Source organism: Melospiza melodia, chromosome 18 (genome assembly GCF_035770615.1).
Source record: "Melospiza melodia melodia isolate bMelMel2 chromosome 18, bMelMel2.pri, whole genome shotgun sequence".
Lineage (NCBI taxonomy): Eukaryota > Metazoa > Chordata > Aves > Passeriformes > Passerellidae > Melospiza > Melospiza melodia.
The window spans coordinates 15257069-15283979 of NC_086211.1; the positions used below are offsets into that span (position 1 = coordinate 15257069).

Here is a 26911-nt window from a genome sequence, read left to right on the forward strand (position 1 = left end):
GAACCAGTTTCAGAGCAGCTGAAAGAAGCTAAAGACCCTCAAGCTTACCTTTGCATGTTGATGTCTGTGACCAGAGACCGGTGCTGCTGTTCTGGACTTTGTGGCATGGAGTGTGAGATCCTGTTCTGTGCTGTTCTGGGACTCCAGGTTCAATTATCTTGTTACCTCATTAATAGCCCATCTGGAAATCTGCTTCCAGACAGTTCACTTCAGCTGGGGATATCTCTGCAAGTTGTGTACTGGTCTTATTTCTCACCAAGACCTGCAAAACAGCTCACTTAAAGCTTCCTGTCCCCTCAGTTTCCTGCAAGGCCACAATCTCTGACTCTCTTCCCTCTGCCCTCTGCCCCAGAACAAACATTTGGGTGGGTGAGTTTCACCCTTCTCTCCCTTTTCTGTGTCCTCCCATCTGCAGTGTTTGCACTCTGCCTGTCATCCTCGTGCCTTGCACACCTCAAGGCTCCTTGGCCCTGGCAGGTAAGGCAGAGCTTTCTGAGTCACAGAGCCCTGGGGAGCTCTGTGTGGAGGACAAGGGCTGGAAAAGCCTCCCCCATCCCAGCAGAACGTGCCAACCACTGTCCCATCCCTCCAGCTGTACCCCTGCCTCAGTCTGTCCTTGGAGCTGCCTTCCCACCCCTCCCTGGTAGAAGCTTTGCAAGGAATTGGAACTTGCTGACACCTTCATTTCCTGCCAAGACTGCAGCACTTGGGCTGGCTTGGCAGATGAGGGCAGGGAGAAAGAACAGCAAAACTTTGTCTTGTCCCCAGCTGTGTGCAGGACACCTGCTCAGCACAGAGTGTTCCAGCTCTCCTGCTGCACTTGAGCCAGGGAGCTCTCGTTGGGTTGGTGTTTGCAGCTTGGGTTTCAGTGCTGTGTCTGCCTGACGTGGGTGTCTTGTTGCTTGTCTGCTCTTCCCCTGCTGCCTTGTGGAAAAAAAGAGGATTTTTCACTTCCTCTCCTGGGGTTGCTGCTTTTCTCAGGGTCATCTCAGCCTGGTGAATTCCAGCCATGGTTTTGCACATCCTCAAGTCCTGCCACCCTGCCTGGAGCTGGGGGCTGGCTGGATCACACAAATGTTTGAGCTCCTTTTCCTTCCTTGGCTAGCAGAACACCATCAGACACTTCCCTTTGCATTCTTAGCTATCCCAACCTGCTCTGGCACTTTATAACCTCCTTAGGCTGTCACATCTCATGCTGTGCACCTTGCAGCCCTGCACACCATTCCCTGCTTGCCCTGGCCTCCCTGGGCATGTGCCTCCTTCAGGGCAGATCTGCTGTGCATGGAGGCAGCACTGGTGGGAGGCCAAGGCTTGCCCATTCCTCCAGGATGTTTGATGTGCTCTCCTCCAGCTGGATTCCCCCCTGCAGCCCCAGCTCCTCCAGCTGTCCTTGGTGTTGAAGGGTGTGAGTCACATCCTGCAGTCCCCAGGGAGGAGGCTGCTCCTCCAGGGCTGTGTGTGGGCACTGGACAGTGAGAGCTCTTCAGGAGCCCTGGCTTCTCCCTGCCAGCAGCAGCTGACATGGGGCAGAAGGCAGAGAGCTCCTCCTTTGCTGGGGATGGTGGTATACCAGCTCCCAGCACATCTGGATCCCCTGGGAATGGTCATGGCCCCCAGGCTGCCAGAGCTTCAGGAGTGTTTGGACAATGCTCTCAGGCACAGGTGGGATTGTTGAGGAGTCCTGGTGCAGGACCAGGAGTTGGACTTAGGATCCTTTTGGGTACCTTTTAACTCAGTACATTCTGTGGATCTCAGTCAGCCCCCAGACAGAGGAGCTCCCACAGCAGAGGGAGGAGAAGGGCTGGTACTTCACCTTCAATCTCCTGCAGCTTCCTCTGGGCACAGCTTTGAGGGATGTGTTTCCCTCAGGTACATGGTGAGCCTTCTCCTGGGCCAGCTGCTGGCCCTTACTTCAGACCAGAGCTGTCTGATCTCAGTGTGTCTGATGGTATTTTCATTCCTGGATCTTCCCTGGAGCAAGGGAGTAGCTCAGGATTGACTTGATTTATAGGCTGGGGGAGTGGAGGAGTTAATGAAGTGGCAAAGTCTTGTCCCTGAGTTTCCAAGGCTGAGAACCAAGGGAGGCTGGAAAATTCAAGCAGGAGCAAAGCTGGCTCGTGCCACGTGGATCAATAAATTACCAGGAAAAGGAGGATGTGGATATCCCATCACAAAGAGGGGCTGCTGCATGAGGGACCAGCTGGGGTGAGCCTGCCTCCCTGGTTTCCTCAGTGGCTGCAGCAGCTCCAGGGACCTCTGTCTCCTCTTCCTGCTGCGTGCCAAAGGGAAGAGTTTGAGGCTGATGCTAGGAAAAGTTGATCCTGCAACTTCCTAGAGGCATTGAAACACATGGGCTAGTTCCCTTTTTTTCTTTTTTTTTTCTCTCTTCAGAGCCAAAACCTGCTTTGAAACTGGAGGGAAGGAAAGGGGGTTGGGTAGATCCCCACCCTTCCTGCCTGCTCTGCTGTGACACGAGAGCTGGGGCCCAAGGGTCAGCACTGCTCACTGGTAAGGAGGAATAAGGTTATGTGGAAGCATCCAGGCTGTCCTGGCAGCAGGAGGAGCTCCATGGGACAGCTTTGCTGTCCTGCACACTGTGTACATGCCTGCTGCCCAGGGTGTGGTGCAGAATTTGAGGGAGGGTCTGCATCATGTAGCACAGATCAGGTTAAACAGCTGGGAGTGGCTTGTGGCTGGCAACATCAAACCTGGTTTCATTTTGGAAGGGATATTTTGAGAGCAGTTACCCAGCATCAGTTCAAACCTGGTAATTATTGCAGCTGTGAGGGGCAGAAAACCAAAATCCAAACTCAGCATCTTGCTAAGGTGCTTAACTGATAATTTCCATGAGTGAGATCCACCCTTCTCAAGACACTTCAATCTGTTCACGTTGTTGCTTCCTCCCCAGATTAGATAGGTGGAAGCAGTGCTTTGTTAATTAGAGAAAAAATCCTGCTCCCTTCTGCCAAGACAGAGGAACTCCTGGCACTTGGCTCCCTTTTAGTGACTGAGGCCTCCCCTGTTCAGCCACGTGCCTGCAGGTCATCTCCTGGGGCAGCTCCCTGCCCAGTGGCAGAAATTCCTCAAAAACAAGGCTGAGTGCTTCCAGAGTGGCTTTCTTCTTCCTTAATGACTCTTTCCCTTTCTGGGGTGCAGTTTCCATTCTCACCTTGACTTCTTGGAGGCTCCTCATTTGCTTAGTGTTGGCCAAAGGCGTTTTGGGGCTCGGCATGGTGAGCACGTACTGCTTTGCATTGGGCTGGAACCTGCTGCCACTCCTGTTCTCAGACTGGTTTGCCCTCTCCCCACCTTTGGGCAACGCTCCCCCTTCAGTATCACTCATTGGCTGCTCTCACCTGGCATGAGGATGACCCTGAGGAGAAGGATTTACTGCTTTGCCTGGAGAAATCCGATTTCACGCAGCACTCACAGCCAAGCAGCCCAGTTAGACCAGACAGTCTCGGAGATCACTCCGACTTAGCATGGTTATCCTCCACCTATTTATAGCTCCTTTCCTCTCCCAGCTCCACCCAGTGTGGGGTTTTACTGCAGGTTCTGAAGCAGGGCTCCCAGCCTTTCCCCACTGCAGAGCACAGCTGCCTGTCCTGGCTCCTGGAGGACAGCAGCACCACGGTGGGAGCTGGCAGCGATGCAGGCAGCAGGCATGTCTGCCTCCTCTTGGGATGAGCTGAAACTGGCATTTACATGGGCAGCTGGAGCAACCGAGGGTTCTGCTTTACCTGCTTGAGGAAGTGATCTTGAACCAGGCTGTGGAATTGCTTTATGTGGCAGTTTAACCCAACTCAAGGGGGAAAAAGGCTACTGACGCCTGAGCATCCTTCCTCGGATTGGCTCGGCCTGCATTGAGGGGCTGTTCTAGCCACCTTGCCTTTACTTTACCTATTTTATCATGAAAGAACCTGAGGGTTTGAGGTAAGAGACAGTTTGTTCTTCTAGTAGGTGTCAGAGTTGCATCCCCTGTGCCTTTGCTGCTGGGATGGGGTGGAAGAGCCAGAGACACCACAGGTGTGGGAAGACTGATGTCTCCAGATAGACTGATGGTATTTGGAAGTGCTCTTCCCCTCACATCGTGTGGCTTTCATGTAGCCAGAAAATCAGATTTGTTACAAATTAACTGCTTGAATAGCAGGAAATGAGAGGGGATGTGCCAGGGATCCACTTTGGGTGGATGTGCAGAAATCAGTGAAACCTTGCTGTTGGTAGTGGGGATGGGGGAGCTGATACACAGCAGGGAGACAGCCCAATTAAAACAAGGAGGAGGTAGGGAAAACTGTGTTCTTGGACTTTTTTCAGATTTGGTTGGTTCATCCAGGCTTTGCAGGCTACAGAGACCATGACAGAGCAGTTAACATTCTCCAGTTAATGACCTTATGCAGGCACATTCTGGTATTGAGCTTGTAACAAAATTGCACCTGTTCCTTGAGCTGCTCCTTTTGGGAGTCCATTATCTATCAAGGTCTTTCTTGATCCCTTAGATCAATCCTGGGATTGAAAAGCTGTATTTTAGGACTCCTCATCTCAGCCTTTTTACGGCAAAAGTAGTTTCTTTGCAAAGGTCTTTCTGTGGTTCATTCATCTCCTTAAATCCTGGTGGGTAATTGAATAAGCTCAGCTGTGCTAATTTTCCCATCTTCCTTGTTTCTTCTTTTTTGCTCTGTTAAATGTTACCTTGATCCACTGCTCCTGACATGCATCCAGATTGTCCTGCCTTTTCACTTGAAGGAGAGACGTGTGTGTGTTTCAACTTCTTTTAATACAGAGGACATGAAATGTTTCTGGAGTTTAATTGTGAGCATGCTTGAAGAATAAATTCTGAAAAGTAGGAAAGAGAGAGGGAGAAAAGGAGGAGCAAAGCCCCAGATCTGCTTCTGTGGGTAGCGGCGTGCTCAGGATCAGCTAAAACTTGCCTTGGGCTGAAAGTAAATAGTCACAGAAAATACTTGTGCAGATCCCCAGTGTGTCCAGTTCCAGTCCTACTGGGGTGTTAGTGGGAAACAGGAAAAGGGGAATATTTTATTTTATATGTGAGTACACAAACCATCCAGTGCTTGTAGCTGAGTAACTAGAACTGTGTGCCAGTCAGAGCCCAGTCTAACCTGGTCTGTGTGGTCCCCAAGTGCTGCTGGTTTGGGCTGCAGGTGGGCCTGGCTTGTCCCGTTTTCTGCTTCTTTCCTGTGTGTGAAGGACTTTGTGCTGGGTTCTGCTGTGCTTCCCTGTGCCTGGGAGCTCCTGGTGCTTAACTTGGGGGGGAGCCTTTTCTAGAGCCCCCACACTCCCCATCTCCAGCAGCAAAAGCTGATTCGGTGACACAGCCCTTCCCTTCCCTTCCCAGTGAGCTCTGGGACGGGGACCCTGCTCAGAGCATGCATTGATAGGCTTTAAAACTGGAGCGTTGTTGCTGAAATCATACCTTATCTTTCTCTCTTTTTCTTTCCTTTTTTTTCCCCTTTCTCTGTGTTTGTTTGTTGTTGTTTTTTTGTTTTTTTTTTTTCCCAACTCTGATCAGAACCGACCCTCCTTTGTCCAGCGTGCTGGGATCTGTGCAGCAGCCCATGCCGCGGCGCCTCGCCCATCCCAGCCGAGCTGCCCATGCCGCTGGCTCCCAGCTAACCTAGGCTCAATCTCGGCGTGGCGGGCAGGGGCAGCCATGGGGAGCTCTGCCTCATCGCTGGCCGCAGAGACCGAGTCGGACCATGGCTTCAGTAGCTCGCCCTACGCGGGGCACCCGGCCGTGGGCTGGTATAGGAGCAGCCCCGGCGGCCCCGTGTGGGAAAGTGCCCTTATAACGCGGCAGCAGCAGCACTTCCAGCACCGGCTGCGCAGGTAAGGACGAGGGGAGGAGCCTGCTCACCTCTCCCTGCCCCCTGCCCACTGCTCACCTCTCGGCTTCAGCCCCGCCGCTGCCTCTGCCACACCGGCTGCTTTGCATCCTACTCACTGTTGGGTCCCTGCATTCAGAGGCTCAGTTCAGTTCCTCGGGAAGCCAGAGCCAAATTCTCACTGATTTGAGTGGTGCCAGATCCTGGCTTTACATGGGGGGCTGATGTCTCCTGCAGAATGGGCTGCAGGACTCATCCCAGCTCTTCCTCTCTCACCTAAATTGTCAAGGTGGCTGCCTGGGAATGGGATCTCAGTTCCTTGTTTGCCATGTTCTCGTGGCTCCTTTTCTTTCTGGCCTCCCAGCCACACTGTAGTGTCTCAGGTGGAGGATTGTGTCTCCAGGTTGGGTGGCACCAAGTTGCAAGAGTTTCTGAACCTGGAAGAGCCAGAGAAGTTGTTTTCATGCAAAAGCAGTGAAATGCTTTTGAGTAACAGATCCACGGGAATGAAATGCACCAAAAAAGAATTACTCTTAAAACCAGATTAGTGTTTCCAGCCCTCAATTCCTATCCCACCTCGATGAAATCAGCATTTCAGATGTATCTCTGAGCTGTTGCCTCTGCCCCTTCTGCATCAGCCACTTGCATTGAGGAGTTTCTCTTGTTTTGGGGGCCTGGTGTCCTGCATTCAGTCTCTGACAAGTTGAGAGATTTATCAAAAAGCATCCACCACCCCTCTGCCCGAGGGCTTGGCTGTAGAGGCTGCCGTGTTTTGTACTGATAATGTTTGAGCCTTTGCCTAATGCCTGCTTTGTGTGGACTCCAGCCTGGATGGGTTCCATACCTGCCTGAGTCTGTTTGGAGCTGCTGGTCATTGAGGAGTAGCTGCTTGCTGAGTGTCCCTGAGCTGTCCTGGCTTTCCCCTGGAGGTGATTGCTGTGATGTTGGTGCAGTATCTGTGGTGCAGTCCTTGTTTTCCTGCCTTCTGCTGCTTCAAGGCCCAGGATGTGCTTCCTGGGCTCTGGTGCATGACTCTAGAGCCTCCAGCAATGTCAGGCTTTGCTCCTTTCTTGGGTCTTCTTGTTGAGCTGGGAACAGTATGAAACCAATAAGTTGTTGTCTTTACTCTCTAGCATAGACTTGAGTACTTTTAAAAAAGATATTTTGTGCAGTTCCCAAATTCTGTTGCTGTGTGTGCCAACCTGTGTGGCTGGTCCATAGCTCTGCTCGGTGCTCTGTGCTGTGTGGGTTTGTCTCCTCTGGTTTAGAGGGATTCTGCAAACAGAGCTGGGCCCTTCCTGCAGGATTATCCCTTCTGGACTGCTGGTTATCCCTCTGTTACCTTGAGGAGCTGGGAAGGTGTCTCAGCTCACAGATAACTCCCTGGTTTGGCTGTGCACAGCCACAGCTGGAATTTAGGAACTTCCAGTGTACACCTGGCCCTGGGCACTAAAAAAGGCAGTGTCTCTGCAGCTGAGGCTGCTCATGGCTCCAAGTCTGTAGTTTGAGGAACTAAATGATATCTTGACATGTGGAAAGAAATTTCCTGAAGAACCAGCCTTGGTGGTGGAGCGGATGTGGGGGCAAGAACAGGAACTGCCGGTCTTGGCGCAGATAACGCCGGTGTCCTGTGGGGACAGGAGTGCCTTTTGTGATAATTCCTGATTCCCCTGCTAAAGGGAGGGCAGAGCTCATCCCCACTCAGTGTGGCGTGGTTCCTGCAGACAGGAAGAGCAGGGGCTGTGATTCACTAGCAGCGAGTTGCGTGGGAAGAGCTCGCTGCAGGCGCTGGTGATGGAAGTGGGTTCAAAAGCCCTGCTGAGATCAGCCAGGCTGCCAGGCATCAAAGGGCCGCCCTCCCCAGGAGCCCCAGGGCCCAGCAGCAGTGGGGGATTGGTTTCCAGAGAGGAACAGATAAATATATTCCTTTAAAAATTAAGTAAGTCAATAGAACAAGTCAGGGTAGGTATCCTGCCTGTGCCTGTCCTCGTCCCCGCAGTCACGTCGTGTAGGAAGGAAGTGGAGTACTGGGGAGTCAATTTGAGGCTGGGCAGGAGCTCTGGGATAGACTTTGCTTTTCCTGCTGATTTTCTGTCCCTGCCTGCAGCCACCTTCAAAGCTGATAATGCTTTGGCTGCTGTGGAGCAGCACAGAGCCAAGCTGCTCTGAGCTGTCTCAGGGATGAACACAAACCTTCCTTGGCAGAAAAACAGGGACACAAATAGTGAGTGAGTGACTTTGGTCTGTACTTGATGGGGGAGCTGGGGGAGTCATTCCTTATGGTGGGATGGGAATAAGGGGAGAAATCAGTGCTGTTTGGCTTTCAAGATTTAGAACCTGGGAGGAGGCTTCAGTGTCTCCTGTTGCCTGGGTGAGGCTGATGGTGTGGAATTCCCTGTCTGCTGAAGACAGGGAGACAAGAGGGAGTAGAAAAAGGGTCTTAGTGGTAGAAGCAGCAGACTTGTGACAACCAGATTGGGGTCCCTGGTCTTTTCTGGACAGGACTGCACAGTCTCTTTCTGTGTGTCAGCATTTAAACAGGAGTCTGTCCCTTTCCCAGCATGCCAGGAGGACAAGTTATTGAGAGACTGGAGGTACCAGGTATTAGGTGCATGGGGGAGGGATCTGATTGCAGAAATCTCTGCTTAGGGCAAAGATGTTGGGTTTAAATTCACCTCTGGTAGCTGTGTGCAGCCAAATTCTGGCTCAGCTACAATGAGCTCTGTCTTGCTCATGTGCTTGACCTGGGCTGTTGTGGGGTGGGAGGGTTCAGCTGAGCCAAGAGATCCATCCTGGCCAAGCTGCCAATGTGCCAGACCCTTCCTGGAGCTGGGAGCAGGAAGGGGCAGTGCCACAGGCTTGGTGCTGGCAGCAGGACATGGCTCCATTGCTGTGGCTGCCCCTGTGGGATGGTTTGGGAGCTGTGGGATCACAGTGGTTTCCAGGGATGATGGCACATCTCCAAGGTGCATCCTTCCTCATTGCAAGGGGTTAGGAGGGAATTTGGGTTCTGAACTGTTTCCTGATAAGATTTGAGGGAATGTTCCTGTTCACCTCCTCCTCACTCCCAGGATTCATGAAGAGTGTCCTGTTGAGTACTGAGAACTTCTGGATTTTGCTCTTGGGAGAGGCTTTTGGGGAAAGGGTTGCAAGGTCTGTGCAGCTGACCTGGGGGTCTCTGCCCACTACTCACTTTGGCTGAAGCTCTCTGAACTCCCTTCTCTTCCATAAAATATTCATTTCCTGGGTTTCGTGCAGTGTCATGCAAAGGATTTTTATTTTTCCATAAAAGCCTTTGCAGAATGAAATACCTCTGGGTCTCAATGACTGTGGAGGGAGGAACACACTCTTTTATTATTCTTTTATTTTATTATTATGGTATGCTAAAAATATGTAAATCTCCCTGCTTTTGAGGGAGGTGAGGGGACCTGCTTTGTTGTTGGCAGTGGTGGGAGGGCACTTGCTGTGCCATCCCCTGCTCCTGAAGCACCTCTCACTTGTGGGGAGAATCTCTGGGCAAGCCTGAGTGTCCTGTTTGTGAGCCCTTGGCTTAAATCCATGAACAGCAGCAAGTCAGAGCTGCTGGGCAGCATCACAGGGGCCTTTTCTGCGGGCTCTGAGTTGTTTTGAGGCTGGTGGAGATTTTCCTAGCTGAACTCTGGCATATGAAACTGTGGCAGGGAGCTGTGTGGAGGGATGTGGCTCTGTGCTGCTCCTTCAGCCTCCTCCTGTGGTACTTCAGCTCTGAGTGCAGCACAGGCAGAAGTGTCTGGAGGACAGCAGGACAGTGCTTAGTCTGGAGGAAAGAAGGCTCAGGGAGGATCTTGTGGCTCTGCACAGCTCCCTGACAACAGGAGGGTATAGCTAAGGGAGAGTCAGGCTCTGCTTGCTCCCAGGGAACAGGGACAGGACAAGAGGAAACAGCCTCAAGTTGTGCCAGGGGAGGTTCAGGTTGCAAGCTGGGGGAAAAATTCTTCACAGAAAAGGTGGTCAGGCATTGGAATGGGCTGCCCAGGGCAGTGGTGGAGTCACCATCACTGGAAGTGTTCATAAAGCATGTGGCACTTGGGTTACTGGTGGTCTTGGCAGTGCTGGGGCAGTGGTTGGGCTCAATGTACTTAGAGGGCCTTTCCCAACTAAATGTTTCTGTGTGTTTCTTGCTGGGGAAAACAGAGCCCAGAGAAATGAGATTATTGAAAAAAAGCTCCTGGTAAAGCATCAGGTGACTACAGGGAATCAATCACCTGGTGATCAGCTGCTTCTGTTTCTGCCATCAGATCTCAGGCTGGGCATCAACCCTGGGAGCTCTGGCAGCCTCAGCAGGACAGGAACCCCAGCAGAGCTGGGCTGGGCACAGATCCTGGGCTTGGTCAGCAACCTGCCTGGATTTGGGTGTGCTCAGAGAGTTTATTTTGCACTTTTCAAGAATCACGGACCTCAACCACATCAACCTCACCCACTGGTTGAGGCTGGAAGGGATCTCTGGGGTCCAGCTGGTCCATGTCCCTTCCTAAGCCCCCATGCAAAGAGCAGATGTGGCTGTGGGGCAGATGGGGATCACCAGCACATGCTCTGAGTGTGTGTCCACAGAAAAAGGAGCCCATGCTCCAAACCAGAGGACACTGCCAGCAGCTCTCATACTCAGGACAAGCCTGCTCAGCACAGGAGTGAAGCCTGTGCTCCCCAGGGGCTGCAGGGAGGTGGATCCATCCCTGTGTGGGCTGTGCTCCCTCTGGAAGTTGCTGAGGAGTTCAGCTGGGATTTGGTGGAGTAAAGATGCTGCAGGTTGTTGTGGATACCTGTTTGATGGCAATGTTTGGTTTGTAACTGTTTGCTCACCAGCTCTCAGCAGAGCCTGTGGGATCTGGAGCAGTGTCTTGCTCAAGGAGGAGTTGCAGTGCCAAGGAGTTGGCAGCATGGAGCCTGTTTCATCTGCCTGAGGCTCCCAGCCCTGCCCATGCACTGCCTGCTCCAGGGTCACAAAGCCTATTAGTTGTTTAAATTAGGGCTATTTATAGCTCTGGAGCCACAAATATCTCAGAGAGTGGAGAGCAGAGTTCTCAGTAGATCCCCAAACAAACCCTCCCTTTGCTCCCTGTGTGCCCTCCAACCTTGCTCATTTCCATGTCCCACAAGAGCCATCCTGCCCCAAAGGAGGTCAGATCCAGGGCAGAGGCAGCTGCAGCACGTCCTCATCTCCCATGGCAGGCTTGGCCAAAGCTGAGCAAAATGCCTGCATGTTGCTGTCACAGCATAGAGAGCACAGCAGAGCTGTCCCTTTGAGAGAGCCAGCCTGGAGAAGGGAAAACCCAGCACCTGAGAAAAACCAGCATCTTTACCTGGTTTGGGGATGCTCCTGTCTGCAGGAGCTGAGCACTTTTGCTCCAGGACCAGGGATTCAGGTCCTTCTCCAAGTGCAGGTGTTGGGGAGTTTTGCTTTGGATGTTGAGGGTGGGGAGGGAGAGGAATTGGCAGGTTGTGATTTCTTTTTGGTTTTTAAAAATTTTTAAGAGTAAAAGGAACCAGAGCAAGGATTTTCTTTTCCAGAGTAACCCTGCATTGCTTCTTTGGCTGCATAGAGAGGAACGTGGTCTCATGTCTCATGGCACATCCCTTGTCCCCCTGAGAGGTGTCACACACGTGGCCTGGAGTTGTGGAATGGCCTCAGTCCTCTGGCAGGAGCTGGTGCATGGATTTGGTGGTAGTGGGAAGCTCAGGAGCCTGGCTGAGCTGCTGCAGGAAGGAGGAACTGTAGGAAGGTGTGTGTTTGGAGGGTTATTTCTTCTCTCAGGATCAGGATGGAAACTGCAAACACCTCCTGCTAGCAGTGTGCAGCATCTGTCCTGCAGGGACAGGGGTCTGCAGTGACCTCGTGGTGTGGCTTTGTGAGAGGAGGGGTGAAGGCAGGAATATCCTGCTGGGAGCTCCCTTCCCTCTCTGCCCCCTGCACTCCCTGGGATCACTCCAGGCCCTTTGCTCCCCTCTCAGATTCCCAGGTGCTGCTTGCTGTGAGAGGCACGTGCTGGATTTCTCCAACCAGTAACTTAATCCAGTTTGACACTGGTGGCTCTGGGCTGGAATCTGGCTAACATGAGTCACAAACAGCTGGGGGGGTGCTCAGAGCTGCACCCACCTCCCTGCAGCCTCTTCCCCCGTGATCCCCAGCCCTGAAAGGCCCCTTGATGCCAGTGCAGCCAGAGCCTGGTGCTGAGCGTGGAGGGGAGGCTGTGCTGAGGGAGCCTCTGCAGGCCTTTGTTCTCTGGGATGGAGCAACCCTCAGCACGGGGCTGCTGCCAGCAGAAGGGCACTCAGAGGGAAGAGAGCCCTGCCTGGGTGCTGTTTGCCCTTGCCAGGCTGTGCTGCACCCTGCTTGGGTGCTGTTTGCCCTTGCCAGGCTGTGCTGCATCTCTCTGTTCCTGCCTGGGGACCTACAACCCACCCACAGGTGCCTGTGCCTTTTCAGTCACTCTCTTCAAACAAACTGCCCTGGGCTTTTCCTTGACTTGGGCACCTTCCCATGCTTCTCACCCTGCCAGCATTGCCACTCTGCCTGGCAGGGCACCAGGATGGCAGGCAGAGCCCTTGCCAGCTCACAGCACCCCGGGCATCGCTGCCCTGAGAGGGGCAGGTGCTCCAGGTCACCCTCAGGAGCTGTGGGGAGCTGATCCCAGGAGAAGGGAGCTGCTCCTGCCTTACAGATGGCATTTCTGAGGCTGCAGCAGGACATCCACACCAGAAGGAAGCTGAAGTGGAGTGTGAAGGCAGCCTGGAGCCCTTCTGGATGGCAGCAGGAGAGCTGGGGCTGCCGTGTGGGGGTGAGCAGAGTTTGGGCTGCAGGTGCTCGCAGGCTGCCAAGGCAGCAGCTTGCAGGGGGCTGGGGGGGCCCTGCCTGCCCTTGCCCAGAGCTGTGCAGAGCTCAGCTGGGGCTGCAGACGCTCAGGTTCCAGCCCTGCTGCTCCCAGTGCTCCCTGGGCATTGCACACTAGGCTTGTGCTTACACAGAGCTGAGCTCTGGCACTTGGAGCATGGCAGGTTGGCTACAGCAAAAGGGGATTTTGGGGGGCTGGATCTTGCCAGCTTTTGGTGGGAGAGAAGAGTGTGTGCACTCCTTGGTCTTCAGCAGCATTCCACAACAGACACAAGTAGGATCTTTTGTCTTCCTTAAAATCTGATTTTATCTCCCTGCCTGGAAAAGTGAAGCTATAGATAGGTAGATGGATAGATGTGTATGTGTATATAGCTGTATTTTTTCCCCTGCTTCCTTGGGACACCAAGGAGAGGCCACCCTTCATTCAGAGCCCTGGTGCTGGCTGGCATGTGCCCCATGCAGCTGGGACATTCCATCAGAGCCATGCCACCAGCTGCACCTTCCCTGCCCAGGAGCTGAGCTTCTCCTGCTGCCTCACCCACAGCTGCTGTGCCTGTCTGTGGGGAGGGACAAACAGGGAAACATTTGCTGCATCTGGAATACGGAAAGCCTGTTGTTCTGCAGGAGCTTCAGGCTGCAGCCCATGGCAAGAATGGAGTGACCAGTGGCATTGCTGCTGCCCCTGTGGCCCGTGCAGGGACTGGCATTGAGCACTTCACACACAGCCCAGTGAATCTCCAGCAAAGCTTCCCCCCAGGACCTGTTGTCCCTGGGTTGTGTTCTCCTGCAGGATCTGTTGTCCCTGGGTTGTGTTCTCCTGCAGGTCCTGTTGTCCTGGGTTGTGTTCTCCTGCAGGGCCTGTTGTCCCTGGGTTGTGTTCTCCTGCAGGGCCTGTTGTCCCTGGGTTGTGTTCTCCTGCAGGATCTGTTGTCCTGGGTTGTGTTCTGCAGGGCCTGTTGTCCCTGGGTTGTGTTCTGCAGGGCCTGTTGTCCCTGGGTTGTGTTCTCCTGCAGGACCTGTTGTTCCTGGGTTGTGTTCTGCAGGGCCTGTTGTCCCTGGGTTGTGTTCTGCAGTAAATGTATCTTTGGGCACTGCAGTGCCTGCTCAGGGGCTGCTGCTGGTGGCAGTGCTGGGGAGGGCACAGCAGCAGACAGTGTCTGTGTCTGGTGCAGCATTTCAGTCTCCAGGGCACGTGTGCTCCTTGCTCCTGTGTCCCATGCAGGTCAGCAGTGATGTCCTTGAGGGTGTCCTTGAGCAGTCTGTGTGCTGAGCTTACCTGGGGCTGCCTGTGAGCGTGTCTGTGACTTGATGAGGTTCAGGAGCTTCAAACAGCAGCAGGAGCTGCTCTCCTTGGTAGAAAACTGAGTGTTGTGCTGCAGGGGAGGGACACTGGGCTGTTGGAGCAGCCCCAGCCTGGCCTCCCTGGGGTTGCTGTGATGCAGGATGCCTCCCTCTGGCACATGGCCTCGCAAGGGTTAATGGCACGTGCTGCAGCCAGGAGCATCCTCCTGATTCCAGCTGTCACAGCACTGAGTTAAGTGTGTGTCATCTTTACAAGGCAGTAAACAGTGCTGCAGTCTGAATTACCCAACCTGGAGGCCTCCAGGGTACAGTATGACTTGGAGGGGTTTCCCTGGTAGTTCCAGCCTGTGCCTGCTCCTGGAGCCAGCCAGGCTCAGCTGCTGCCTCAGTTAAGGTGGCAACAGCTCCAGAGCTTGGGCTATGAGCAGAAGGAGCAGCTTGGGGTGCTGGGTGGTCCTGTGGCTCTGTCTGCCCCAGCACAGCACTGCTCTGCTGCATTCCTGGCCCCTCCATAAAACCCACCAAATCTTCCTCTCTGTGTCCAAGAGGCTGGAGAAACCACACAGCCCCATTTTGAAAGGGCACCCTGATGCCAAACTGAATCTGAGGCCAAGTGTGGATTCCTGTGTTGAGCCTGTGTTTGATGGGGCATTGGGACTGTGGTGGGATTCTGTGTTTGGTGGGGCATTGGGGCTGTGTGGGATTCTGTGTTTGGTGGGGCATTGGGACTGTGGTGGGATTCTGGTATGCCCTGTGTGCTCCTGGAGCCTGGAGGTGTTTGCTGCTGGATCCTGGAGGGGATCTGTGGCTGCCTGGGATAGCCTGGAGGCACTGCTGATGGGGCAGGAGGTGCATGGAAGGGTTTTGTGCTGAGGGAGCCCCTGTCACTGCCCACACAGGATCCTGTGCCAGAGGATACAGGCCAGGCTCCCCTCTGCACACCCTGAGCTATTTCACCTGCACACTGGTGCTCAATGTTGCCCAGGACTGTCCTAGAAGCTGCCAGTGGCAGGAGATGAAAATGCCAAGTGGGCTGTGCATGATGAAGCATTCCCAGCCAAACCACAGGAAAGGCAGTGTGTTCTATCCCATTGATATTCTAGGGAACTGTGGCTAGCTGTCCCCTCTAAAGCTGAGCACATGAGAAAGAGGAGTGGCCTGTACAGGTGAGGAGCACTCACACAAGCAGATCCATTGCTGTGGGTGGGACTCAGCCTGTGCACAGCATCCCATCCTCTCCCAGCTCCTTGCTGCACTCAGTGCTGGCTGGGGCACCTCAAGGAGATATTTCAGGCAGGCCTTGAGAGCTCCCCAGTGCCTCGGGGTCAGTTTGGATCCGTTTTGACCTCTCTGAAACTGAAAGCCCCACCCTAGGGTGGTTCCTGGAATGAGCAATGAGCCTGGCCTGGCTCTTTCTGCAGGGATGCCCAGGGCTGAAAGGCCAAAGTGTCCTTGGCTGTAATCCTGAAATCCCTCCATGGTTTTGGCAGTACAGGACAGAGGGCTGGCTCAGGGCATGGGGGTGAAGGGGTGATGTCAAAGGAAAGCTGTTCTGTTAAAGTTCACTAGAGAGGTTTTGCTTTTGATTTTTGAAGACTGTGTGTCACCCAGTTGTGCAGAGCAGAGTCAGGATTCCCTGGCAGCTGCAGGGCACTCTGGCCTTCCCTTGGCTTCTCAGGGGAGGGGGCAATGGGGGCCTGGGTGGGGGAAGCCCGTGGCTCTTTGCACATGCAGGGATATCAATCCATGCCCTGACAGTCTTTTCCTCCAGATCTAGTGGGCAGAGCTGGCAAATTCCTGGAGGTGCAGTGGATATTTTAGCTCACCTCTGACCTCAGCAGGTAGGAATGGTGTTTAACCAGTGCCAGAATGAGGAGGCAGTGGGTGACATTTGGGATGGGGGTGTCCCTTCTCCTGTCCTTGGTGGCTGCAGTGTGGAAGTCATGTGAGCAGCCTGCAGATGCCCTGTCCCTTTTGTGCCATTCTCTGCCAGGTGTATTTATGGAGCATGACAGTTCAGGTGCTGTGGAGATGGATGGATTTCTATTAACTGAACCTGTGTGTGCCCAGCTGCAAAGCCAGCCCAGGCATTGGCATTGCAGGGTCTGAGGGCTGGAGCACAGCAGCTGGAAATGCAGAGTGGTTGCTTCAATGGAGATGTGAGAGATGGAGCAAACAGCTTTGGTGCCCTGGTGTTGCTCCTGACCAATTTCCCCTCCCCTCTCTTTCATTCCCTCTTTCTCTTTCCCCACCACTCTTCCAATTCTATTTTAACAGCACTACAAATTGCAGCATAAATCTTTAGCTGAGCAGCAATTTGGCTTGGCAGCCACCAGTAAATCTCCTCTTGCAGCCTCCCCATGTGAGGGGAGTTGCACTGGGAGTAAGGGGATGTAGGTGAGTCCTGACTTTACAGTCCCATCAGGTTTTCCTGGCTCTTTCCAGCTTTGGGCCTAGAGCCTTAGTCCCACATCTCTCTAGTCTTGAAAAACAGGAAAATTCTTCTCCCACCCCAGCCTTCAGTTCAAGGATCAGGTGTGTTGGGAAGTGATGTGAAACAACCTCGAACATGGAATAGGAGGGGTACCAGCATAAGTTCTAAATGCTCTTCAGGTGTGCGATGCTAAAGTTGTTCCCTGTTGTTGAAGACAGTACAGGGTGGTGTTTGTGTGTGTGTGATGCTCTTCATCTGAGCAAATGCACCTGTCCCTCCAAACTACCCTGCACACACAGGTGCTTTTGTTACCTGATGCAGAATGTGTGTATCCTCCGTGGGCTGTGGTAGGAGTGATGGAAAATAGCTCTGAGTGGTGTGTGAAAGGCAGAACTTTTGCCATTTAGTCCATGCAAGGGATCTGTCTGACACCAGGAGCTGTTTGTCCCAGCAAACATTTTCCAGATTGGTTCTGTGTCCTTGGAAATGTTCTGATGTTAGGAAGGAATTGTGCCCTGTGAGGGTGGGCAGGCCCTGGCACAGGGTGCCCAGAGCAGCTGTGGCTGCCCCTGGCAGGATCCCTGGCAGTGCCCAAGGCCGGGTTGGACGGGGCTTGGAGCAGCCTGGAACAGTGAAAGGTGTCCCATGGAATGAGATGGACTTTGAGGTCCTTTCCAACCCATTCTGTGGTTCTGTGAATATGAAACCAGGATAAACTGCAGACCATGCCTTTATCTTGGCCCTTCTTGGCTGGGTGTGAAGCTTTAAAGGCATTTTCCATGCTGGATACTTCAAACACTGCGCAGGTGTTGAAAGACACAAGGAGAATCTGCCTGAAGTCACCACCACTTGCTTTTTGTGTGATGTTCTGGTGAGAAAACCAAGGTGCAAAGGGGAGAGGCACCTGCTGCAGAAGTGTGTTAGAAAACAGAGAGGTTCTGGGGCTTTGGGGCAGAGTTTCTTTTTTTGTAGAGAAGCACAAGTCCCTGCAGAGCTGGCTCCAGATGGGCACCTCACCCTGCTCTGCTCTCTGGGGACTGCAGGCTCTTTGAGGCAGACCACAGACCCTCACTTAAAAAGAAATTCCTTAATTGGCTTAAAGACGGAGAAATGAAAACAACAAGTAGAGATTCCTCTTCATCCAGCCTGCTTTCCTCAGGGGTTGCTTTTGAAGTGGCTGTTCAAACATAGCTCAGGTGTGGGGAGCTAAGTGGATGGAAACAAGTGTCCTTTGGTCCCACGAGTCCACCCTCCTTGCTGAGGCTGTCCCAGCTCCTCAGATGAGAGAGAAGCATAATGAGTTCAGCCTATTGCTCCTTTCCTTGCCTCCTCCCCTCCCTGCTGAGAGCAGGTAAGGCTGTATTGTGAAACAACCGTGGCTGTCAGCCCCAGCAGTACCTCCCTTCCTTCCCACTTTTCATATGAAATTCCTCCCTGCCTGCATCCTGCATCCTACACCCCTGTGCTTCCTTCAGAGAGCAGCCTGTGCTACCCTTGAGCCCATTTCAAATGGAACCTGGAGAGAGTGGATCTACACTTATTCTGAGGATCTCCATGCCCAGATCTGTGAGCTCCTCCTGTGGTCCCCTGCCCTCTGGGGTGAGGGACACATCAGCAGGATCCCTTGGGATCATTTTCTCTCCCAAAAGAAGCTGGGCCCCTGTGTTGTGGGATCTTTATCTGGCTGTGCTCACCCAACTCAAGCATAGAGCTTTTGTTGGTGGCACTGGGGTGATGGAAGCTCCTGGTTAGATCCTGGCACTGGTCTTGTCCTGAAGATTTGGCCCTCATCCTGTTCAGGGGGTGGCAGCTGTCCCAGAAAGGGCACAGCAGTCCTGGTGTCTCCAGGCTGGTGTAAACCTCCCCACTAGCACTGAAGGACCTGGTGTGATGTGGCTGAGCTGGCAATTCATTCACTGGGGTGATGTTTGCAGGCAGAGCTGGCTCTGCTCCTCTGGGGCCAGGCACTGGTGCCTGGGTGCTCAGAGGTTCTGGGATCCCTCTGGATCTCAGGATCAGATTCCACTCACACACATACACACACCCTTTACTAGCTGTAATAAACCATATGCCCTGTTATTTAAATAGAATTAATTTAAAAAAGGAAAAGCCTCCAAGAGCATTTAGGAGTTCAGCACCTGTGGAAAATCAGCAGCTGAAGGAGCTGTATGGGAGTGAGAGTGGAGAGAGGAGCCTATAAAGGGCTCAGTGGAAAAAGAGGAGTGTCTGGAAGTCTTTCATCTTCCCATTGCAGTGTTCAGATGCGACTCCAGCTGCTTTCTATTCTGGGATGCAGGGAAGTGTGTGCTCCTACTCGTGGCCATTGCAGCTCAGGAAGCAGCTCAGGATTGACCCGAAGGTTGGGAAATCATTCTGCTGTACAGGGAGAGGAATTCAGAGCATGGTGAAGGTGCTTTGCCAGGGCTTGAGAGATTCACATTTCATTTCTGAATTTGTCTTAGACTTAGTGGTCTGTCAGTGCTTTGGCTGCTGTCTAATCCCCATGGAAGAAGAATCCAAGGCTCTCCAAACACCACTGTTTGCTGCAGGCACAGAGCTGCACAGAGAAGTCTGTACAGGTGTGAAGCCATATTCCTTTTGGGTGCTGATGGTGTTTCTTAGGTTGCAGTGGGAAAACCAGTCCCAGTTCTGTCTGGAACCCCACCAGGTACTTTGTGGAAAAAGGGAATGTGGCAGGCAGGTGTTGCAAGCTGAGGAGGACACAGCGATCTCTCTATATTCACTGGAGACCAAATGGACACTGGAATTCCTTTGCTTCAGGAGGGGCTTCTCCCTCTTCTCTCCTGGCTAATTCACACAGCTGGCATCCCAGATTCTCCTTATTTCAGGTTCCTTAAAATTTAAGAATTTTATTTCCTGTCCTTCTGTACAGTGAACTCTCCACACTCAACAAGAATTCACTTATGAGCTTGTGATGGTGTTCACAGGGGTTCTTGGATGAGGGAAGAGATGAGGATCTGACTCCATGTTTCAGAAGGCTTGATTTATTATTTTATGATATATATTACATTAAAACTATACTAAAAGAATAGAAGAAAAGATTTCACCAGAAGGCTAGCTAAGCCAAGAATATAAAAGAATGATAACAAAAGCTTCTGTCTCAGACAGAGCCCGAGCCAGCTGGGCTGTGATTGGCCATTAATTACAAACAACTCCATGAGACCAATCACAGATGCACCTGTTGCATTCCACAGCAGCAGATAATCAATGTTTACACTTTGTTCCTGAGGCCTCTCAGCTTCTCAGGAGGAAAAATCCTAAGGAAGGGATTTTTCATAAAAGTCGTCTGCGACATGAGCTCGAGTTGCAGATACAAACATCTCACTTGTGCTGCATTGCCCTAACCCATGTCCCATCCCAGACACTTCTGCGCAAACCTTCAATCCCTTTTGGAGGCTGAAGGGCCAAGGCACGACCCCTCTGGAGCAGGGGACACTGGGGGGTGGCATTAGCAGCCCTGAGAGGGGGATGAGCAGTGCTGGCTCACACAGTGCTCACCAGCATCCCAGGTGGGCAGGCAGGATCTCCTGCAGCCTGCTTCTCCTGAGCTGCTGGTGGTTTTCCCCCCAGGAGTGATGCATATCCCACTTGACTGCCAGGCCCTCCCCTCTCCTGGTGTGGTTCAGCAGCTCTGACAGGAAGGGCCAACCCTGCTGCAGGCTCTCAGCATTTGTCACAATAAATTCCTTCTCCTCCTGCTGCGTGGGGGAGATGCTGGTCCCTGTGCCCTGAGTCTGAGCAGCACCTGAGGCTGCCTCCCCCTCCTTGCTCTTGCTCTTCCTCCCTCCAACCCTGCCAGGAGAGCAGAGCCTGCTGCAGCTGGCAACAGGCTCCCCAAAGCTTGCCTGATGCAGCAATGAGTTTTGTGTGCTCTTGCATTCAGCTGCTTGACCTGACATGACATGGGAAGGGGAGCAGAGCTGGAGAAGGTGCCAATGCTCCAGAAGCAGGAAAGGCAGGGGCCAGGAGCCATCTGTGAGGCAGGGGGGGTTTGCTGCTGTCTGGGGTGGCCCCTCTCCAGCACAGGTCAGTACAGTGGGAGGGCCTGGCTCCAGTACAGCAGCTGCACCAGGCCTTGCTGTGTCTTTTCCAGCAGCTGGCAGGGAGTGGGAGTGCACTGGAGTTGTGTGTGGAGCAGTGCCCACTGTGTGTGTGTGTGTGTGTGTGTGTGTGTGTGTGAGTGTGTGTGCAAACTGCAGTACCTTGTGTGTGTGTGTGTACAAACTGCAGTACCCAGTGTGTGTGTGTGTGTGTGTGTGAGTGTACAAACTGCAGTGCCCTCTGTGTGTGTGTGTGTGTGTGAGTGTACAAACTGCAGTGCCCAGTGTGTGTGTGTGTGTGTGTGTACAAACTGCAGTGCCCACTGTGTGTGTGTGTGTGTGTGTGTGTACAAACTGCAGTGCCCACTGTGTGTGTGTGTGTGTGTGTGTGTACAAAATGCAGTGCCCAGTGTGTGTGTGCAAACTGCAGTGCCCAGAGTGTGTGTATGTGTGTGTGTGCAAACTGCAGTGCCCAGTGTGTGTGTGTGTGTGTACAAACTGCAGTGCCCTGTGTGTGTGTGTGCAAACTGCAGTGCCCAGTGTGTGTGTGTGTGTGCAAACTGCAGTGCCCAGTGTGTGTATGTGTGTGTGTGCAAACTGCAGTGCCCAGTGTGTGTGTGTGTGTGTACAAACTGCAGTGCCCTGTGTGTGTGTGTACAAACTGCAGTGCCCAGTGTGTGTGTGTGCAAACTGCAGTGCCCAGAGTGTGTGTATGTGTGTGTGTACAAACTGCAGTGCCCAGTGTGTGTGTATGTGTGTGTGCAAACTGCAGTGCCCATTGTGTGTGTGTGTGTGAGTGTGTACAAACTGCAGTGCCCTGTGTGTGTGTGTGTGTGTGCAAACTGCAGTACCCAGTGTGTGTGTGTGTGTGTGCAAACTGCAGTGCCCAGAGTGTGTGTGTGTGCAAACTGCAGTGCCCTCTGTGTGTGTGTGTGTGTGTACAAACTGCAGTGCCCAGTGTGTGTGAGTGTACAAACTGCAGTGCCCAGTGTGTGTGTGTGTGTGCGTGTACAAACTGCAGTGCCCAGTGTGTGTGTGTGTGTGTGTGTGTACAAACTGCAGTGCCCAGTGTGTGTGTGTGAGTGTGTGTACAAACTGCAGTGCCCACTGTATGTGTGTGTGTGTACAAACTGCAGTGCCCAGTGTGTGTGTGTGTGTGTGCAAACTGCAGTGCCCTGTGTATGTGTGTGAGTGTACAAACTGCAGTGCCCTGTGTGTGTGTATACAAACTGCAGTGCCCAGTGTGTGTGTGTGTGTGTGTGTACAAACTGCAGTGCCCAGAGTGTGTGTGTGTGTGTGCAAACTGCAGTGCCCAGTGTGTGTGTGTGTGTGTGTGTACAAACTGCAGTGCCCTGTGTGAGTGTGTGTGTGCAAACTGCAGTGCCCAGTGTGTGTGTGTGTGTGTGTGTACAAACTGCAGTGCCCAGTGTGTGTGTGTGTACAAACTGCAGTGCCCAGTGTGTGTGTGAGTGTGTGTGTGTACAAATCAGCTGGGACTCTGCCCTGTGCGTCTTTGGACAGGTTCCTGATGTAGGAGAGGGGCATTCATGTTTGCCTTCTGGCCTGTGTGACCCCAGGAGCTGGTGCCGTGTCCAGGCAAGCCGAGCAGGGTGTGCTGATGGTGGCAGTGCCTGTTGGACCCTCCATCCTCCCTGTCCCTCACTGCTGGGGGCTGCAGTGGCTTCATTGCTGTGCCCTGATCAGCCCCACTGAACTCCAGGGCTGCTGGGAGCTGCCAGAGTTCCTCTCTCCTTCCCTGGCAGTCTGTGTTTCTCCCTGCAGATCAGTGCAAAGCTTGTTGGCTGGATGTTAATTGAGAGCTGCTTTCCCGAGGTCCAGGACTGGCTTAGCTCTTCATTAAGGGCTGTTAATCATGCTGAGGAGCTGACAGCTGCTGGCCATGGAGCTCAGTGCCCTGCTGCCTCCCAGCTCTCTGGGCTGGTGCTGCCCAGGGTGCCCCAGAGGCACTGGCAGCCCTGGGGAGGGCACTGCCTGCTCTGGCATGGGACACTGCAACTGCAGAGCTTGGCTTGAGAACTTTCCTCGTTTGCAGGAAGAGTTCCCAGTGCAGCTCTGCCAGGAGCTGGGATGTGGCCAAGTTAAAGCCCTAGGAGGGGAGGAAGAGGAGGCTGGGGGCTCTGCTTCCACCTGCCAGGCTGCAGCCCTGCTCTCCTTAGCCTCAGACCTCATGGCTACATGAGTCTTTCTCTCTCCCTCCATCCCAAATGGTACCAAGCTCTTATTACTGTTGGTTTTTGTCTTAATTGCACCCTGGAGCTATGCTTTGATTTATTTTATCAGGGAGAACTTAGGGGAAAGGATTGTTGTTTGTGAAGCAAATAGCAGCCTGCCTGATGTAGGGCTGGGAACTGGGGGGACAAAAGGAGAGGGGGCTTGGCAGTGCCCTCCCAGCCCCTCCTGTGGCTGTGCCATGGTGGCTGCAGCACCCCAGAACCCCCAGGGCGCTGGCAGGGGGACAGGAGCCCCCTCCACACTCGTGGGGCATCCCCAGCAGCAGCACAGACCTCAAAGGCAGCAGCAAAGGGCTTTGAATTTCCTTCTCCTGCTGGGAAGAAGGGATTTAATTTACTCTCTGAAGGTACAGGGGGGTGTTCTGGAGCTGAGCTGGTGGTGCTGGCTGTGAGAGAGGTGGGCGAGTGGAGCTGCTCACAGAGCATCACCTGCAGCTCCTCAAACGGTGCCAAGCCTGGCTCTCCAGATGAAACACACAAGGAGATGTCCTCCACTCCTTTCCCTCACACCTTCCATCTGAAACCCTTCCATGCTGAGCTCTTCTGGCCATCCCTCCTGCTTCTCCTGCTCAAGATTTCGTTGGGTTTTTTAATTAAAGCCTGCCATGATTTGAAATGAATTAGTGTAGCAGCAGTATTAAAGAACATCATCTTCCCAGCTGTTCCTCCCCAGCATCTTGCTAGTCCTAGAGCAGATGTCCTGCTCATAAATCCTCTCCCTGCTGTTCTTGATACTCCCTGATTTCTGTACATCTCACACTGTCCCAACACCAGAGGAGGCTTGGAGATCTGTTCCCATCCCTGTGTGATGTGACCTGCTCACATGTTCAGTGCTTGCTCTGTTTTAGGTGGTCACAAAGTTTTCTGGACAAGTTTATTTTACATGGAAAACTTTTCTGCTCAGACCACAGATGGAGTGTAGTTATAAAAACCATACAGGGTAGCTGATCCAGTTTTTACCAGGCTTTCTAAAATACAAAAATACATTTCTCAAAGTGATTTTTTGCTCCAAGTGTGCAAGAAGCTGAAGCTCCAAGTATCCAACAGAAATTGAGCCATCAGTCTTCAAGGATCAGGCCTTTTATTGATAAAAAAAAGATAAAATTTTTAAATTCTTGTGTTGCATTTGCTGGAGGACTATGGGCTTTTTTCCCCTGAAAAAGCTGCTTTTTTGGGAGCTGCAGGCATGCTGAAGCACTCACTGATGTTTTGGCAGAACCAGATGTCTTTTGTGCTTTCTACACCAATTTCATGCCACTGTGACAAACCCCTATAAAACTATTGTACCTCCTTTTTGTATTTGCTCTTGAGAGGGTTTAAATATCCATTTTATGTAGATTTTGGTCAAAGTCAGTGTTGTGCAGTCAAAGCAAGGCTGTTCAGTTCATCACCTCCTCAAGCCAAATCAATGTGTTAATGGCCATGGTACAATGCTGGCCCAAGTTAAGGACACAAATTTCTGCTATAGGATTTGGGTGCAAATGGAGCTTGGTATTTTTTGCTTTTAATTTCCCCAGGCACACGAAGGGCTCTGGAAATTAGGTACAGAAAAGGTAAATAAAGTCATTGAGTAAGAGGAATGATGGCAGCAGCAGCGCTGTGCTAAATTGGTTTCTTTGAAGTAAAGTCTGATTGCAGCTGCAGAAATTTCCCCTGCTTGCATGCAGGGAGGCAAGATGAGGTTATTAATTATAACAACAGGCTGGAATTGATCTTAATGAGAAATGGTGCAGCTTGGGAGGAGCTGAGGCTGTGCTGGTGGCTGTCTCCAGGGCTGGGGCTGCAGAAGGACCTTCCTGGGCCATTCTCCTGCCAGCCTTGTTCTCCAGAGCCTGTCCCATGATGATCCTGTGCTGCTGAGTCCCTCCATCCTGGGTTTAAACAGGTCACATTGCTGTTGGCCATCCCATCTGGGCCCTGCATCTCAATAACCTGGGACAGGTGCAGGAGGTGCTGCTCTAGGGTGAGACCTCATCAGGAGCTGGTGAATCCAGAGCCTGCAAAGCTTTCGAGCAAAGGTGGAACTTGGACTTTGCTGACCTTGGAACACTCAGTCTGCCTCCTCCTTTTGTATCCCCAGGGACTGTAATTGTTGCCCTGGCAGACATGTGGGAAAGCTGCTCATTAGCTGAGAGCCTTTGGGAATGGTGCTGTCCCAGCGTGCCTGTGCTCTGCCAGTCAAACTGGTTTTCTTCTGAGAGCTCATTTCTTACAACACTGCAGCAATTAAGGTGTATTAAAGGCTAATCATGCCCAGCCTGTTTTTCTCACAAGACAAGCCTTCCAGATTCTGATTCTGCTTTGATGAAGAATGATGAAAGTCTATTGTCTCCAGTCCATCAGTTCAGGGTAACTCTCCCTGTGTGTCCCCAGGCTCAGAGAGAAGGCACACTCCTTCCAGGTGTGTGTCACTTGGCACTCCTGCAGCAGCTCCAGTAACTGCAGATGGGCAGATCCAAAAACTCTGCCCCTTCCCTCCCTTTTCCTGAGCAAATCCAGGGATTTCAGCCATGAAAAGGACTCTGCAAGCCAGGATAGTCTCCTCAACTTCCCTTTGACATCAAAGTGAGACTTTGGTGTGTGTCACAGGAGCTTTCAGGGTGCTCCTGCCCCAGGTGTGCTTCTGCCCTCTTCCTGTTTCCCCCACACTCTGAACACATTCCTTGGTGTCTCTTTGTGGCTGGTGGAGGATGGAGAAATGTTCTCTGTCCCACTTGCAAGCACTGAGCTTTGCCCAATTAACAGAGCATTGCCCAATGCTCTCAGGGGTGCACAGGGAGGGATTGTTGGGGTGTCTCTGCAGGGCCAGGAGTTGGACCCATGATCCTTGTGGGTCCCATCCAGCTCAGGACATTCTGAAGTGATTCTGTGAAGTGATTCTATTAAGTGATTCTATGAAGTTCTTTCTTGCCTGTCCCACAGCAAGATGTTCCCTCTCACCCTCACATCTGACAGACAATCCCAGATTTTGGGGAGGTGACAAGAGAGTAAATTGCATGGACAGCTGCAGTTTGAGAGTGTGTTCTGTGGCTTTGTTGGCTGCCAGAAAAACTCCTGTGCTGAGTGCACCCTGTACAGCTGGGCCAGTGTTTTTTCTCTCAGACCTCTCATTAGCAGAGATCAGCTTTCCCCTGGGAACTTCTCATTAAAACTCTCAGCCTCTTCTCTCCCTGGCCGTTGAAGCACATCTGAGCTGCTGGAGCTGTGTCCAGTGTGGGAAAAGAAGAAACTCAATAGAAACTGTGCTAGAACCATCTGGAGGTTTTGTGCCATGGGACCAAGAAATTCCCAGGAACTGGGACCAAGAAATTCCCAGGAACTGGAGTGCATCATCAGCTTGGGAAACTCTTTGTGTCTGTCTGAGCCTCTTGGCACCTCTAGGGAGGGTTGTGTGGTGTTGCTGAGTCTTTTATGGCCCCATTTATCATCAAGTGCTCACCCTTGCATGGTTTCCTGCTGCAGAATTAGACCTTTATTTCCCCTCCCTTCTGTTTTGATGAGGTATTTTTGCCTGCCACCATTGCTTTATTAAACAGGACAATTCCAGTTGTCCTGTTTCAATTCACTGCAGGTTATCACCAGTAGAAAATGCAATTTTCTGCATAAATGTGCTTGTCCTGCTCCAGTGAATGGTCAGGAGCACTGATAACTCCAGAAAGAAGGGATGTCCTGGCCACAGGAGAGTTTGTCATGGAAGGGGACCAGGCTGGTCCCTTGGCTGGTTTTCCATCCCTGACCTAAGCTGTGTTTCTGGGAACTCCTTGACAGTTTGTCCTGGATTGACATTAAAGAGCGAGAGCAGATATAAATATATGATAAAGCTCTGGAGTGCTCAAAAATTAATATTTCAGGATCAAGAAGTCTTTATTTCCTCAAGTGCTCCAACAAAAGGAGGAATTTGTGTAGTTGTAGTTGTTGTGGTTTCCTTCCACCAACTGAAGGGACAAAGGGAGCTCAGAGCAAAGCCCCAGCTCTGGTGCTGGCTGAAGGGGATGCCTGGTGTCAGGGGCTGCATGAAGAAAGTGGTGATGGTTTTGGAGCTGTTTTTGGTGTTGGGGTGTTTTGGTGGTCAGGGTGCTGGAGTGTGAGTCCTGCAAGGAGAGGGGGAAGGAGCTGGGCTCAGTCAGGAATTCAACCCAAGTTTCCCTGCTGGA

General features: G+C 52.4%; 1 protein-coding gene across 4 annotated transcripts in view; it reads left to right on the plus strand.

Moving 5' to 3' along the window:
• CAPN15 (calpain 15) overlaps positions 1 to 26911 on the plus strand; it is a 59302-nt gene that overhangs the window by 10267 nt on the left and 22124 nt on the right. For 3 of the 4 annotated variants that reach the window (XM_063171306.1, XM_063171304.1, XM_063171305.1), the window contains one exon: positions 5528 to 5844. The exons of the other annotated variant lie outside the window; for it this stretch is intronic. In XM_063171306.1, the coding sequence (XP_063027376.1) occupies positions 5669 to 5844 (176 nt within the window). In that variant the 5' untranslated portion in view covers positions 5528 to 5668. The remainder of the gene's footprint in view (positions 1 to 5527; positions 5845 to 26911) is intronic. 4 annotated transcript variants of the gene reach the window in all.